Source organism: Marmota marmota, unplaced genomic scaffold (genome assembly GCF_001458135.2).
Source record: "Marmota marmota marmota unplaced genomic scaffold, marMar, whole genome shotgun sequence".
NCBI lineage: Eukaryota > Metazoa > Chordata > Mammalia > Rodentia > Sciuridae > Marmota > Marmota marmota.
In genome coordinates, this window is record NW_026000080.1 from 2,466,489 (window position 1) to 2,483,269 (window position 16,781).

Here is a 16,781-nt window from a genome sequence, read left to right on the forward strand (position 1 = left end):
AAAAAATCAATGGAAAAAATAGTTTTGAGAAAATTAACAAAATTGATTTGATATACCCTTAGCCAAGCTAATGGAAAGAAAGAGGGAAAACTCAAGCTATTAGAATGTCTGATGAAAAAGGAAATATCAAGGCAGATACTATTGAAATAAAGAAATTACCAGAAACTTGAAAATTATACTTCAATAAACTAGAAAAATCTTGATGACATCAACACATTCCTAGAAACATGACCTACCCAAATTGATCCAGGAGGATATAAACAATTTAAACAGATCAACTTCAGAAAATGAAATTGAGGAAATCATCAAAAGCTATCAATAAAGAAAAGCCCAGGACCAGATGGATTCTAAGCCAAGTTCTACCAGACCTTCAAAGAAGAACTTACATCAATTCCATTCAAATTATTCCATGAAATAAAAAAGGAGAGAACCCTTCCAGACTCATTCTATGAGGTTAGTATCACCTTGATATCAAAACCAAAGACACATCAAGAAAAGAATACTTCAGACCAATATCACTGATGAACATAGGTGCAAAAATTCTCAATAAAATACTGGCAAATTACATACAAAAACATTAAAAAGATAATACATCATGGTCAAGTGGGTTTCATCCCAGGGATGCAAAGTTGGTTCAACATATCAATATATCAACAAATCAATAAATTTAATTCATCACATCAATAGACTTATAGACAAGAATCATATGATTATTTCAATAGATGCAGAAAAAGCATTTGACAAAATTCAACATCCATTTGTATTTAAAACACTAGAAAAATTAGGGTTAGAAGGAACAAACCTCAACATTGTAAATGCTATACACAACAAACGCAAAGCCAACATCATTCTGAATTGAGAATAACTGAGCACATTCCCTCTAAAAGCAGGAAACAGACACAAAAGACCACTTTCATTATTCCTATTCAACATAGTCCTTGAATCTCTAGCCAGAGCAATTAGGCAAGAAGGCAAGAGAAGGAAATTAAAGGGATACAAATAGGAAAAGAAGAGCTCAAATTATTTCTGCCAATGACATGATCCTATAGAAGATCCAAAAAAAAAAAAAAAAACTCCACCAGAAAACTTCTAAAACTCATAAATGAATTCAACAAAGTAGCAGGATACAAAAATCAATACCCACAAATCAATTTGTATATTCCAATGATGGATCTGTTGAAGAAGAAATTAGGAAAGGTACCCCAATCATACTAGCCTAAAAAAAAATAACCCCCAGTGTTTGGGAATCAATCTAACAAATTAGGTGAAGAAGTCTACATTAAAAACTATAGAAAAATAAAAAGAGAAATTGAAGAAGAGCTTAGAAGATGAAAGACCCCCCATTCTTGGATAGGTAGAAATAGTATTGTTAAAATGGCCATACTAATAAAGGTGATTAAGATAACAACATTTCAAAAAGTAAATACCCTCAAACCACTGAGAAACATAAATTCAAGAAATAAGAAAAATTAAAATTAAATATTTCAGATCATAACTTGAGCCAATTTATTATAACTTTCAATTTAATAAGGTAGTATTCCTAAAAGTAAAGACCAAAAATTGGTTCGCCAATTTACACAGAATCATTTTGACATTTTATCAAAGCCAGGATATAAACTCAGTCTTTTTGTTTGGTAAAGCACATGTGTTTTACCATTATACAATGTCTTCATCTTTGCTCTATGTTAGCTTCTTTGTACTCTAACAAATACCTGAGATAATTAACTTTTAAATAAGAGAAAAGGTTTGTTTTGGCTTACAGTTTTGAATGTTTCAGTCTATGAACAGTTGGCTCCATTGCTTTTGGTCCTATGGTGAGACAGTACATCATGGTAGTTCTTTTTTTTTTTTTTTTTAATTTTATGATGCTGGAGATTGAACCCAGAGCCTTGTGCATGTGAGGCAAGCACCCTACCTACTGAGCTATATCCCCAGCCCCATGGTAGTAGTTCTTAATGGATAAAACCTTTTACTCTATGTCTGGGAAGCAAAAGAGAGAATGAGGAGGGGCCAGGGTCTCAGTATCCCCTTTTTAAGGGTAAGCCTCCAATGACCTAAAGACCTCCCACTAGGACTAACATTTTAAAGGATTTACTACCTCTCAATAGTGCCAATAGTGCCTCAAAGCCTTTAAAACACTTATTCAAACCATAACAAACTTGAACTGTGTTTGGTGGTCATCAAGCCATTAACCTCTCTGACCCAATTTTTCTTCCATAAAATAAAATCAGAATGCTACACAAGGTTGAGAATATAAAGATATGAGAAGACACAGATACAAGGGATTTGTAGAGGGCTGGCAGAATGGTAGGAATCATCATGTGATCAGGGAATGTCCACTGACCATTGAATATATACTTTAATTACTCAAAAGCAGTTATTTTTTTCTTTTCTTTTAGAACATTTAAAAATGCATTTATTATGTATTATAGTTATACATAATAGTTGGGTTTACTTTGATATTATTATACATTTATGGAACTTAATTTATTCCATTTCTGTCTATTGACCATCTCCTAACTCATCCTTCTTCCCTTCCCACTATTCCCTTTCTTTTATTGCACTGGTATTCTTTCCACAAGTATTCTTTATTTATTCATTATTAATTGGTGCATTATAAATATAAACATGAAGGTGGGATTAACTGTGGTATATTTATACATGTATTGTTATAGTTTGGATTTGTGGTGTGCCCAAAAAGCTCATGTGTGAGACAATGCAAGAAAGGCTAAAGGTGAAATGATTGGGTTATGATAGTTTTAACCTAATCAGTACATTAATCCTCTGATAGGGATTAACTGGGTGGTAACTGTAGGCAGGTAGAGTGTAGCTGAAGATGTGGTCTCTGAAGGTGTGTCTTTGGGATTTATATTTGTTCTTGTTGAGCAGAGAAGTCTCTGTTTCCTGGTTCCAAGTATGACACTGTTTCCTCCTCAACACCTTTCTGTCATGATTTGATGCACATAGGACCCAAAACAATGGAGTTGGCCATCTATGAACTTAGACCTCTGAAACTGTGAGCCCTGAGTAAACTTTTCATCCTCTAAAATTGTTCACAACAATGAAAAACTGACTAAAGCAGAAATGAGTACCAGGAGTGGGGTCGTTGCTGTAACTAACCTGACCATGTGGTTCATAACTTTTGGATCTTTTTGGAATTTGTGGGAGAAATTTTGAGACATTTAGGGATGCACACAGGAAAAGTTTTAGATTGTTGTAAGTGGAACTTAATGGATGGATTCCTGTGGGAGTTCAGAAGTCCACGATGAGCTGGTTGTTCTGGTGCATGCTTGTCATCCCATCGGCTTGGCAGGCTGAGACAGGAAGATCACAAATTCAAAGCCAACCTCTGATAAAATTAGTGAAACCCTGTCTCAAAATAAAACATAAAAACAGAGTTGGGATGGGGCTCAGAGGTAGAGCGCTGACCTAGCATGGGTGGGGCACTGGGTTCAATCCTCAGCACCACATAAAAATAAAATAAAGATATTGTGTCCACCTATAACTAAAAAATAAATATTTTTAATTCAAATAACTCAATTAATAAATGAGTTTATGAACTAAATAGAATGAATACAAATGGCCAAAAAAATATGAAAAAATGTTCAACATCATTAGCAATTAAAGAAATGTAAATAAAAACTATTCTGAGATTTCATCTCAATCCAGTCAGAATGGCAGCTATCAAGAATACAAACAATAATAAATACTGGAGANAAAAAAAAAAAAAAAAAGTCCAAGATGCTGACAGGACTGTGGACAGTAGACTGGGTTTGTGAAGTTTCAGAGGAGGAAGAGGTCTCTGTTGGAAATTGGACTAGAGGCCATTCAGGTTACATTTTAGCAAAGAAGTTGTCTACATTTTCCCTAAGAAAATGTTCTCTCTTAAAGTCTTAAAACTTTCTGTGGGGCTGACTTTAAACCTGATAGACTAATTAATCTGAGAAAAGAAGTTTCTAGGAAGCACAGCATTCAAGTAGTTGCATGAGTTTTGCTGACAGTTTTTAGCAAAGTTTACTGTGATGAGCAGGAGCAGAAAGCAGAGCAGAAAGATTTGAACAACTTGAAGTTCAGCTAGATAAGTGTAAAACTAGGGCTAAGTACTTTGTAGTCGTTGAAGACTTTATAATCACTAAGGTGATTCTAAATACTTTACCCAAAGACACCAGGATGGCTTGAGGGCATCTGAGGAATTGGCAAGATCACACCCATCTGAGTCACAAGGATGTAAAAGTAAAAATTCCTTTGAGAAAATACCACTGGGGTACCCTACTTGCATGAGGGAGGATGGGCAGGAAGTTGTTTCATCAGTTCAGCCACCCAGGCACTCAGAGGCTACTGGAGCCCTGGTTCCAGGAGGTTTGTCTACTGCTAGAGATGGCAGCAGACGTTGACATAAACAATATGATACTAGTTCTGCAGGATTACAGGATACGGGAGCTAGAAGGTAATGAAGGCTTCCACTGAGATTTCAAAAGAAGGCCTAGGAAGCCAATCAAAGTGCAGCAGGGTTGGAGTCCCTGCAGGCAGCCCAGGAGGGGGCAATATGTGAAGATGTGAGAAGGAACCTGAAGCTGCTGTGGAGACCCTCAAATTAAGAAATGCCAGTAGTGCAAAACATGTGCTGAGGAAATCTGGAGAAATAGAGTACAGATAAGCCAAGAGAGAGGCCATGTGGGCTAAAACCAGCAAGGCAATAGGGGTGGACCTATATAAGCCCTTTGAAAAGAATAGCATGATGCCTTGTGCTCCAGACACTGGACATGGTCCTATGGAACTTGTTTGCCCCACTGAAATTTTGGTCTTGCTTTGCTTCCATCCCCTTTTCTATGCCTCTATTTCTTCCTTTTCAATGGATACGTTTACTCTGGGTCTTCATGTAGAAGACATATGTAAATTGCTTTTGATTTTTATGGAGGATCATACTGAGAGTTTGCCTTGAGTCTCAGAGGAAACTTGTAGTTTTTTTTTTTTTTAAAGAGAGAGAGAGAGAGAGAGAGAGAGAGAGAGAGAGAGAATTTTTTAATATTTATTTTCTGGTTTTCGACGGACACGACATCTTTGTTTGTATGTGGTGCTGAGGATTGAACCTGGGCCACACGCATGCCAGGCAAGCACGCTACCACTTGAGCCACATCCCCAGCCCGGAAACTTGTATTTTTGATAAGGCTGGAGTTGTTAAGACTGTAGGGATGTTTGAAAATGGACTATTTTGTTTTGTGAGATGGGCATGAGCTTTGGGGGGAAAGGGGTCAAAAGTTATGGTTTAGCTATAAAGTGTTCCTGAAAAGCTCATGTGTGGGACAATGCAAGATAGTTTACAAATGACGTGATTGGATTATGAGAGCTTCAACCTAATCAGTGCATTAATCTTCTGATAGGGATTAACTGGATGGTAACTGTAGGCAGGTAGGGTATAGCTAAAGATGTAGGTTACTAAGGGTATGCCTTTGGGACTTACGTTTCGTCTGTATTGAGCAGAGAAGTCTTTCTCTGTTTCCTGGTTCTAAGTACTAAGCTGCTTTTCTCCTCCACACCTTTTTGACATGATATTCAGCCTCACCTCTGGCCCAAAGCAATGGAATTGGCTATCTATGGTTTGAGACCTATGAAACCATGAGTACAAATAAACTTTACACTCTCCATAATTGTTCTGATCATATATTTTCATCACAATCATTAAAAAAACTGGCTAAAACATGAACATAGAGTATTTTTGTCACATTCATTCCACATTTTCTTCCTTTTTCCATTCCTCCTCCCTATCACTCAATTTCCTTCTTATACTCTATTGGTCTTCCTTTTATCCTCAGAATACTCCTTCCCCCACAATGTTTCCTTACTTTTCTCTAGCTTCTGAATAGGAGAGAAAACATTTGACCCTTGACTTCCTGAGTCTGACTTATTTCACTTAGTATGATGTTCTCTAGTTCTATCAATTTACTGGAAAATGTCATAATTTCATTTTTCTTTATGGCAAAGTAAAACTCCATTATGTATATATGCCACACTTCATTAATCCATTTTTTCTATTGAAAGATACCTGGGCTGGTTCTATACTTGACTATTGTGAGTTGCACTGCTATAAAGTTGCATTGATGTGGCTGTATCATTATAGTATGCTATTTTAGTTCAATTGGATAAATGCCGAGTAGTAGCATAGCTGAGTCATATGGTGGTTCCATTTAATTTTTTGAGGCATCTCCATGCTGCTTTCCAGAGTAGTTATACTAATTTGCAGTTTCACTTATAATGTGTGAGTATGTACCTTTCCCCCACATCCTTGCCAGCATTTATTATTTGTGTTCTTGATAATTGCATTCTAACTGAAGTAATATGAAATATTAGTGTAGAATTGATTTGCATATCCTTGATTGCTAGGGATGTTGAACACTTTTCCCCCCCACATATTTGTTGGCCATTTGTATTTCTTCTTTTGAGAAATGTCTTTTTAATTCTTTTGCCCAGGATGTTAAGTTTTTTGAGTTCTTTATGCATTCTGGACATTAATTCCCTGTTAGAAGTGCAACTGGCAAATACTTTCTCCCATTCTGTTGGGGCTCTCTTAAACTCGTTTCCTTTGAACAGCAGATCATTTAACAAATTCTTTTTATTTTTCATAGTTTTTAATTGGTGTATTATAGTTGTAAATAATGGTTGTTACATATTTGTATGTGCATACAATATAATAATATAATTTAGCCAATATCATTTCCAAATGTTTTTCCGTTCCCTTTCTTCTCCCTCTCCCTGGGTCCTTTTTATTTACTTTTCTGATCTTCCTTCAATTTTTATGAGACACCCTCTATCTTTCTTTTACTTTTTCCTCTGTAGCTTTCATATATGAGAGAAAATATGCAACCCCTTATCCTTCTGGATTTTGCTTAGCACAATTCTCTCAAGTTGCATCCATTTTCCTGCAAATGACAAAATTTCAGTTTTACTTATGGCTGAATAAAACTCTATTGTGTATATATACACCACATTTTCTTTTTCTGCTCATCTACTGATGCACACTTAGGCTGGTTCCATAGTTTGACTATTGTGAATCATGCTGCTCTGAACATGGGTATACATGTACTGCTATAGTATGTTAACTTTTATTTTTTAGGATAAATACTGAAGAGTAGAATAGCTAATTCATATCATAGTTTCATTCCGAGTCTTTTGAGGAATCTTCATACTGATTTCAATATTCATTGTACTAATTTACAATCCTACCAACAGTGTAAAAGTGTTCCTTTTTCTTCACATTGTCTCCAGTATTTATTATTGTTTGTATTCTTGATAGCTGCCATTCTGACTGGATTGAGATGAAATCTCAGAATAGTTTTTATTTACATTTCTTTAATTGCTAATGATGTTGAACATTTTTTCATATTTTTTTGGCCATTTGTATTCATTCTATTTAGTTCATAAACTCATTTATTAATTGAGTTATTTGAATTAAAAATATTTATTTTTTAGTTATAGGTGGACACAATATCTTTATTTTATTTTTATGTGGTGCTGAGGATTGAACCCAGTGCCCCACCCATGCTAGGTCAGCGCTCTACCTCTGAGCCACACCCCAGCCCTATTTGATTTTTTGTTAAGTTTTTGAGTTCTTTACATATTCTGGATATTAATGATTTGTCAAATGAATAGCTTGCAAAGATTTTTTCTTATTCTCTCTTCATATTTTTAATTATTTCCTTTGCTGTTCAGAAGCTTCTGAATTTGATGCCATTCATTTATTAGCATGCCATTATTTTCTGAGCTTTGAAAGTTGTTGCCTGTATGTTGAAATGTCAACTCTATGTTTTCTATAAATTGCATAGTATAATTCCTACATCTGTGATCAATTTTGAATTGATGTTTGTGCAGGGTGAGAGATAAGGGTCTAGTCTCGTTCTTCAACATTTGATTAACCATATTTCCTAGGATCATTTGTTTAAGATTGTCTTTTTCTCCAATGTGTTTTTGGTACCTTTGTCAAAGACTGCTTCTAAGTACATTATTTCTGTGTCTTTTATTCTGTACCATTGATCTATGTGTCTATTTTTATGCCGGTACTATGCAGTTTTTGTTACTATTCTGTGTAGTATAGATTGAAGTCAGGTATTGTTATGCCTCCAGCATTGTTTTATCAGCTTAGAATTAGTTTGACTATTCTGGGTCCTTTATTCTTTTAAAAGGATTTTGAAGAATGCTTTTTTAGTGCTGTGAAGAATATCATTGATTTTTTTAAAAAAATATCTTTCTTTATTTTTATGTGGTGCTGAGGATCGAACCCAGGGCTTTGCATATGCTAGGCGAGCGCTCTACTACTGAGCCACAACCCCAGCCCCTCATTGATATTTTGATAGGGATTCCATTGGATCAGTATTTTGCTTTTGGTAATATGGCCATTTTAACAATATTAATTCTGTGCCTATCTATGAGAATGAAAGGTCTTTTCATCTTCTTGTCTTCAATTTCTTTCTTCAGTATTCTATAATTTTCGTTGTAGAGGTGTTTCATCTCATTGGTTAGATTTAGTCCTAAGTAGTTTATTTTATTTTTATTTTTTAATGTCTTTTAGTTGTAGATGGACACATATGTATTTACTTATTTATATACGGTGCTGAGGATCAAACCCAGTGCCTCACACATGTTAGGCGAGCACTCTACAACTGAGCCACAATCCCATCCCCCTGTTTTATTTTTTGAAGCTATTGTGAATGGGATTATTTTCCTGATTTCTTTCTTAACAGATTCATTATCAGTGTATGGGAAAGTTATTCATTTTTGTTTATTGATTTTGTAACTTGTTACTTTCATGAATTTGCTTATTAGCTCTTGTATTATTTTGGTGGAGCTTTTTTGGATCTTTTAGGTATAGGATTATGTCATCTACAGTGATAACTTGACTTCTTCCTATCCTATTTTTACCCCTTTTGTTTCCTTATCATGCCTAATTGCTCTGGCTAGAATTTTTAGCACTATATTAAATATGAGTGGTAAGAGTAGAGTAAACATTCTTGTCTTGTTTCAGATTTTAAAGAAAGTACTTTTAGTTTTTCCCCATTCATTATGATGTTGACTTTGGGTTTTTCATATGTAAGCTTTTTGATATTGAAGTAGGTTTCTTCCATCCTTAGCTTCTTTATGTTTTGATTTTAAATAGGTGCTGAATTTTGTTGAAGGTATTCTTTGCATCTATTGATATCCTTAATTCTATTTATATGATAGATTAAATTTATTCATTTATGCATGTTAAGTCATCCTTGAAGTCCCTGGGATAGAACCAACTTAGTCCTAATATATAATCTTCTTAATATGTTGTTGATATTATTTGCTAATATTTTACTAAGGATTTTTGAATCTAAGTGTATCAGAGATAAATCTATAATTTTCAGTGTAGAGGTGTTTCACCTCATTGGTTAGATTTATTCCTAGGTAGTTTATTTTATTTTAATTTTTTAAAAATGTATTTTGGTTGTAGATGGACACAATACATCTATTTATTTATTGGTCTGTAATTTTCTTTCCTTTATGTGCTCTTATCTAGTTTTGATAAGAGTATGATATTGACTTCATAGAATGAAATTTTCATTTCATGGAACAATTTGAGGAGCTCTGGCATTAGTTCTTCTTTAATAGTCTGATAGAATTCCATTAAGAATATATTTGGTCCTGGGCTTTTCTTTGTTGTATGGCTTTTTATTATTGTTTCTATCTCATTGCTAGTTATTGGCCTGTTTAGATTTTTCATGTCCTCTTTATTCAATTTTGGTAGATCATATGTGTCTAGAAATGTATCCATTTCTTCTAGGTTTTCCAATTTACTGGAATATAAGTTTTCAAAATAGTCCCTAATGATCCTCTGGATTTCTTTGGTGATTTCTTCTTTTTCATCTCTTAATTTTATTAATTTGGGTCTTCTGTCTGTTTCTTTTGGCTGGTAGGTCTAAGGCTTAACAACCATTTTTATTTTTCAAAGAACCAACTCTTCATTTTATCAATTCTTTGTTTTCTTAATCCTCAATTTTATTGATTTTGTCTATTATATTAATTATTTTCTTCCTTCTACTGGTTTTGAAATTGATTTGTTCTTCTTTTTTCAAGGGCTTTGAGATGCATCACTAGTTTGTTTATTTAGAATCTTCCTGATTTTCTTATGTAGGCATTTTGGGGGTCTTTTTGAGAAAGTCAGTGCCAGCACCTATATGATGGAGTATTGACCCTGTTTTCTTTAAGAAGTTATAAAGTTTCTTCTATAATTCCTAAGTCTTTGATCCATTTTCATTTAAGTTTTATTCAGGATGAGAGATAGGGGTCTAATTTTATTTTTCAACATATAGTTATTCAGATTACCCAGAACCATCAAATGGGTATTGTTCAATATCCATCTGTTTATATTTTCTGTAGGGTTTCTTGGTATTTTTTTCCAGTTTCATTTCATTATGATGTGATAAAATGCAAGAAATCATATCTTTTTTTTTTTTTTGGTATTCACTAAGAGTTGCTTTGTAGCCTAAAATTCAAGCTAGTTTGGAGAAAGTTCCACAAGCAACTAAGAACATATAAGAATATTCAGTTTTTGTTGGATGAAATATTACGTAGATGTCTGTTAAGTCCATTTGATTCATAAAATTGTTTTGGTCTAAAGAGACTTACTGGTTTATGTATGGATGACCCATCTGTTGGTGAGAGAGGTGTATTGAAATTACCCACTGTTATTTTACTGGGGCCTATGTGAGGTGATTGCTTTAGAATCATACATAGTAATTGAGTTCATCCCAACAAATTCACGATCCTCTCCCTTTTGCCTCCTCATTTTTATTCTTATCCTCCCTCCCCTCTTCCATGTCACTTTATATATAAATACGTAAATATTTATGATAGTAAATATTTATGCCTCAAATATTTATGCCTCAAATTTTACATAAAATAGGAACTACCAAATTCATACAATTACTATGTATGATTCTAAAGCAATAATAACATTTGAGGCATAAATATTTACTATCATAGCTTTATGCGGGATTGTTCTCTTTACCACTAAGAAGTGATCTTATTTTTCTCTTGTGGTTAATTTTGACTTGAATTCTGCTTTGTAAGGTATAAAAGTAGCTAATCCTGCTTGTTTTGTGGTTTCATTCACATGGTATATCAATTTCCATCCTTTTACTTTCAGTTTGTGGCTATCATTGCCATAAGATGAGTGTCTTACAAACAACATAGAGTTGGGTCTTGTGTTTAAAATTCATTCTTCCAATTATCAAGAATACAAGCAATAATAAGTGTTGGTGAAGATGTGGAGAAAAAGGTACCCTCATATATTCCTGGTGGGACTGCAAATTGGTGCAACCACTATGGAAAGCAGAATGGAGATTCATCAGAAAACTTGGATAAATGTGATGAATAAAACAGGCAATGTGTCTGCCACAGAGACATGTCAATTTAATTACATATTATCAACAAGTCCACGTGGGAACTTTGCTAGTTTTCCTCAGATTACTCTGGGTTCAACGTGGAACATGGCTGAAGACAGAGACCAGGTAGGGACAATATTTTCCAGCAGTAGAGGGAAATTGACTGTGGCAGTGTTGCTGAAGTGGGACAAGAGATAAGAATTAAAGAGGACTTCTCAAATCTGATTTGAGTGACTGGGTAGTGAGGTGCATTTCTTTTACTGAGATGGAAATCCAGAAGAAGGTATGGATAAAGAGAATGAATTTTTAGAATTGTACTCTTTTCTCACAAAAATTGATAAGCTTCCGTTCAAATAGCTCACTAAATCATATTTCTAAACCCATATGTCTAGTTTTGGTTAAAATTGCATGTGTGTATATATGTAACATTCATCACAGATGTGGTGAAGATGTTGAGTGTAGAACACATACTCAACAGTGGGCTTTTTGTGAGAGCATTATTCCTGATATAAGATTCTCAAGAATCTGGAAAGTCCCGTTTTACTTCTAGGAAGGATGCTTAATCAAGGGTCTATATAGGTCTACATTTGAGAGACTGTGGATGGATGATCGTTTGGAGAAAACTGTAATGTTTGTATAGCTGCTACTTACTACTAGAGTTTCAAAATATGGTGTAAGTTATGGATCTGCATTCATGCCACCAAACTCCTACTGTTCAGTCTTTTCTATAGGCCCTTACAAAATCTTCTTGTAAAAGGCATTCCCTTATTTCCTAAAGATAAGCTGACAAAAGATAGCAAGACATACAGTGTTTAGAACTTTGATTGTGTTCCTACTGGGGACAAATGTACCAGGAACCAATGTGCTGATTATCACATAGATTATTAAAGAAAATAAGGTACTGGAATGAATAATAAACCAAATAATCATTTGTAACATGTTACATAAACAGATGCATTTTTACTAAAATGAAGTAGGACAACTTCAAGCTTTATAGATGGATATGAAGCCAAAATATGTATTTTTTCATATGTAAGATCTAACGGGGAGGGTCACCACATGAGAATGCAGAGACTGTGAACTGTAAAACTCCAAGGATGAGATTCATCTAAGGTGTTATAGAATTCTGTACAGTTGTATGATGTGGTAGTCTAGGTAAGAGTTAGGACTATGTGGAAAGACAAGGTAGAAATAATCCCAACCCAAGGGAAGAAGCCATTTTGGGCATCAGAAATAGGGGGTGAAGGTCAGAGGGGAAGACTGGGGATGCAGAAAAGGGCTTGCCAAGAAGTCTAGCATGGAAAATGACTGGTTTTTACCTGAAATAGGGAGAACGGATGTTGAAGAGATGAACACAAGTATTTACTATTGGAGGGAAGGATATGGAAAGACAAGTGGGAACTGGATGCTCAGAGCAGTCCTCTGAGGGCAGGTGTTTAGCTTGTGACAGTGTGACTGGCCAACTCCAGGGCATCATCCACTTGGATGGCTGCTGCTGCAGGTTTTTTTCTATCAGGAACCCTTCACACAGCTGATTCTCTGAGGTTGGTACAGAAGCTGTTCCTTCCCACATAGGGCTGACTCTCTTCCTTACTGGGAAACAGATTTACTGTCTGTTTCTAGATTCCCAGTCAGAGGTTATGGATCTATGTGTCCCTACCCAAATCTGATACTTTTTCTTGATTATTGAGACCAACCATGAGACCATAAAGGGTGCTTTGTGGTTTTAATGGGCCATACAGAGACCCTACACAACTGGTGCTATTGCTAGTTTTTCCTGCAGCATAGGTAGGGCTGGCTTTGTAGGCATGGGGTCCATGCAGTTGTCCAGAGCTTTGTGCTCAGCAGGGCTTTGAACTTGGTTTCATTGTTTTTGTCATTGCTTGAAATTTTGCTGTTGTCTTGAAATTCTCAATAATTTTAAACAGAGGCCTCTTGTTTCCGTTTTGTACTGGGAAACAGATTATGTAGCCTGTCCTGACTGCAGGACAATCATTTACTTTCCTTATTTTTACTAATTAACAACTAGCTACTTATGCAGATCTGGTAGTAAAACTAAGTCTGAGCCTGATGTTGGAGAGAATACCCAATATAGGGACCCACCTGAGCTTAGTAATTGTATTGTAGCATCAGAGAGGGAAATAACTATGCTGATAGGCTTTGCCTTCAGAACTCTGGGGTGACTGGGTGGAAAGGGCACAGGGAAAGTCTGAGTATTACATAGTATCACTATTGCCAACACAGAATCTCAGGCCTTTATTCCCTTCTTGGTAAAAGGCCAGGTGTCTAAACACCCCTTTCCTACACTTTCTTCACATTGACTTATATCTGCTTAGCCATTAGCTCTGGCTGAACAGGTGCTAACCTTCTAGAAAAACTAAATGTGCCAATAGAACTTCTGCCTGAACAGCACAGTTCCCAAATGCCCTGCTCCATGACTCATTTTCCTCTTAATGCCATTAAAGCAAATCAAACCTTCTCAGTAATCAGGACATTTCAGCTTATTTCCTTCTCCCCTAATCTTTTGTGACTTCCATTTTAAACCAAAGGCCCCTTTTTGTCAACCTTGCTAATCAGACCAAATAAATTATGCCAGGTCAGAAAGTCTAGTCCATGTTCAAATATTGTTAGAAGTGACCCATGGACTCAGCTTATAAGAATTTCATTTTAGTTAACTTCCATATCAGCAAATAACTCCTGCCAAAGCCACATGAGATAAGGATGTAAATGAGTGGATAAGGTTTAGGTTCTCTCCATTTCCTTATGGCAGTAAAACTCAAAGTGCAAAGTTAGAAAACCATCAGTTGGAAGGAAACTGTTCTTGTAAACTTGTCATGACAGGCTTATGAATATGTGAACCTGTTCTTAGCTTACATTGTCACTTTTATTGGTTTTATTCATCAATATGACTTCAACTCCTAGGCTGTGACTCAGAGTAATGAATGAAAATGTTTTTAATGTATTTTATTTTCTTTCTGAAAAAAAATCAATACACTGTAGCTTCAATAATTCCTATGATGAAACAAATAGTACATGGGTAGGTATGGCTTTTTAAGCAAAAAGAGGTATGTGTTTATATTGAACTGAAATCAGGAAAAACTATGGTTGACAGGTGGTTCTGATTTTCTTTTTTTTTCTTTTTTTTTTTTACTGGTAGATTCCATATTCATGAATTATAGCAAACCTGATCTTAGCAATTGTACTGCTATAGCAGAGCTTTTAGGTGAATATAATGCCATTAATTTATATGAATGGCACCCAAACCAAGGTCATTTTCCACAAATATCATTTATTTGGTTTTTGCACTTGTGTTTTCACTGATTAAATTGACAATTTTAACTTCTTCATGAAATTTGACAATATTATTTCTGAAAGTTTTGCATTACAAAAAATAGTACACAACTGGAGGTTAATATGAAAAAGGTCTTTATTCATCCCAATTTATGATAAATTTAGTGAATAAAATTATTAAACGTTAGTATTGGCAGTTTATATTTAATCAAACTATCCTTTCCAGGCCTCTTAAAGTTATCTTTAATAGTTTATTATCACACAGGATAAATTTAAAAGTTCAGAAGTATCCTTACTCATATTGCTTTTGTTTTTTAAAACTCTGTTCTAGGTCTTCTTGAAGAGTTTCTCTTCTTTAAGATACAAATAGTGGTACTTAAAATAATACTAACAACCACAACAGACCCCACCACTGATAGCACCACTGTAGAAATATTAACTCCAGAATCATGATTAGGATGACTTTCACCAGGATTAGGATTTGATTGGCCTTCATCAGGACCAGGATCTGCTTTAGGGATAAACAAAGCCACTTGTGCAATATTGGATACTTTTGAAGTCAAATTGCTTTTGTCTACACTTTGAATGGCAATGAATATGTGGGTTATGTTTTCTTCTGAGATGTTTCCTGGTTTAAATGCAAAGGTTTCCTTAGAGTTCGCCTCTTTTGGTGATAGGTCGGTAGTGTTCACTTGAAGTGCATCATCAAAATTGTCTCTTAGATCAATGATACTTCCACTTATTCTTATGATATACTCTTGGACTAAGAAAAGAGTTACAGGCAGTTTAGTAACTGTAGCATAGATACCATAGTAAATTTCTTTCCATTTACTCTCAAAAATGTTGTTTACTTATGCATAGTGTATACTCACATAAAAAACATTACTGCTTTTTAAAGAAACCTGAATTCTGACTACTATCTTTGCATGAGAAGTAAAACCATGTTAAAATATCTCCTGTTTGATTGATTAAAAAATATCAGATTATAAAATTAAAAGTTCAGTGAGCTGTCAGTCAAAAACTGTTCTTCCCTAACCTGCCCATACACCCTTGCTTTTGCAATGAGCACCTTCAACTTAAGTTGAAACCACATGATACTTTATGCTTACCTGTTCCAACATCAAAATTATCTCCTGGCGCAGTCCATGTTAGGTTGATCTGATCCCCCTCAGATGTGGCATCAAGGTCTGTGATTTGACTTGGAGGAAACAGGTCAGGCAAGGGAGCATTTGTAGTGTCTGGAACTTGTGATACCACAAATGCACCTCCAGATGCTGTTCGGCTGAAATTCTCCAATATTGTCTGAGTATCCTCATTAGTTTCGGGTCTTGGCGGGTTCACTTCAATTACCCCTGCATTAAAAATTCACTAGTTCAAAGTTAGCAAACAAATCACCTTCTTCATCCCACTGGTTTTTCCCGCTTCATATGTATAGTCAAATTGTTACTAAGTCTTCTGACACAATCATAAGCACCAATTGCTGGGATAATTCACGTTTTAGTATCCTTTAGGATAAAATGGGATAACAAATTGCTCTAAAATGAGGACTACACTAAACAAGAATAAAGGTATATAATAATTCAATAATTCAATATATGCCTTTAAAAAATGTTGCTTTATTTCTCAAATTATCTTCAGGCTGGAATATACCTGGGGAAAAGCCAGTTTCCTTTCAACTACTCCACGCTGCAAGTGCTAAGGAATAATATTTATGATGGTATTCTAATTGCTAAGAAACAGCCCCTAAAAGTCACAAGAGAAGTAACTATGCAAAGCAAAGTTAGCAAAGAATGCATTCTTCATTCTTATCATCACCTTGCTGTACACATTTTTTCTTTTGATTTAATGAAAACATTTCAGTGTATGACAAAAGGACAGTTAGTTAAATAACACTCTGAATACACTTTGTGTTAAAATTCACAGGAAGGATTGTTCTTAACAAAATAGACTTGTAGACCAATGGTAGAGAATAGAGGACACAGAGAAACCCACATAAATAAAATTATCTCATATTAGACAAAGGTGCCAAAAATATACATTGAAGAAAAGATAGCCTCTTCAACAAATGGTGATGGGAAAACTGGAAATCCT

General features: G+C 35.0%; 1 protein-coding gene across 2 annotated transcripts in view; it reads right to left on the bottom strand.

Moving 5' to 3' along the window:
* Nucleotides 1–14,635: 14,635 nt before the first annotated feature.
* Nucleotides 14,636–16,781, bottom strand: part of LOC107158269 (calcium-activated chloride channel regulator 4-like) — a 31,208-nt gene continuing 29,062 nt past the window's right edge. Inside the window, exons 13-14 of one of the 2 annotated variants that reach the window (XM_015504731.2) lie at nt 15,800–16,042; nt 14,636–15,453 (exon numbers count right to left, since the gene is read on the bottom strand). In XM_015504731.2, the coding sequence (XP_015360217.1) occupies nt 15,005–15,453; nt 15,800–16,042 (692 nt within the window). In that variant the 3' untranslated portion in view covers nt 14,636–15,004. Of the gene's footprint in view, nt 15,454–15,788; nt 16,043–16,781 lie in introns of both variants that reach the window. The other variant, XM_015504732.2, reaches the window with a different exon arrangement.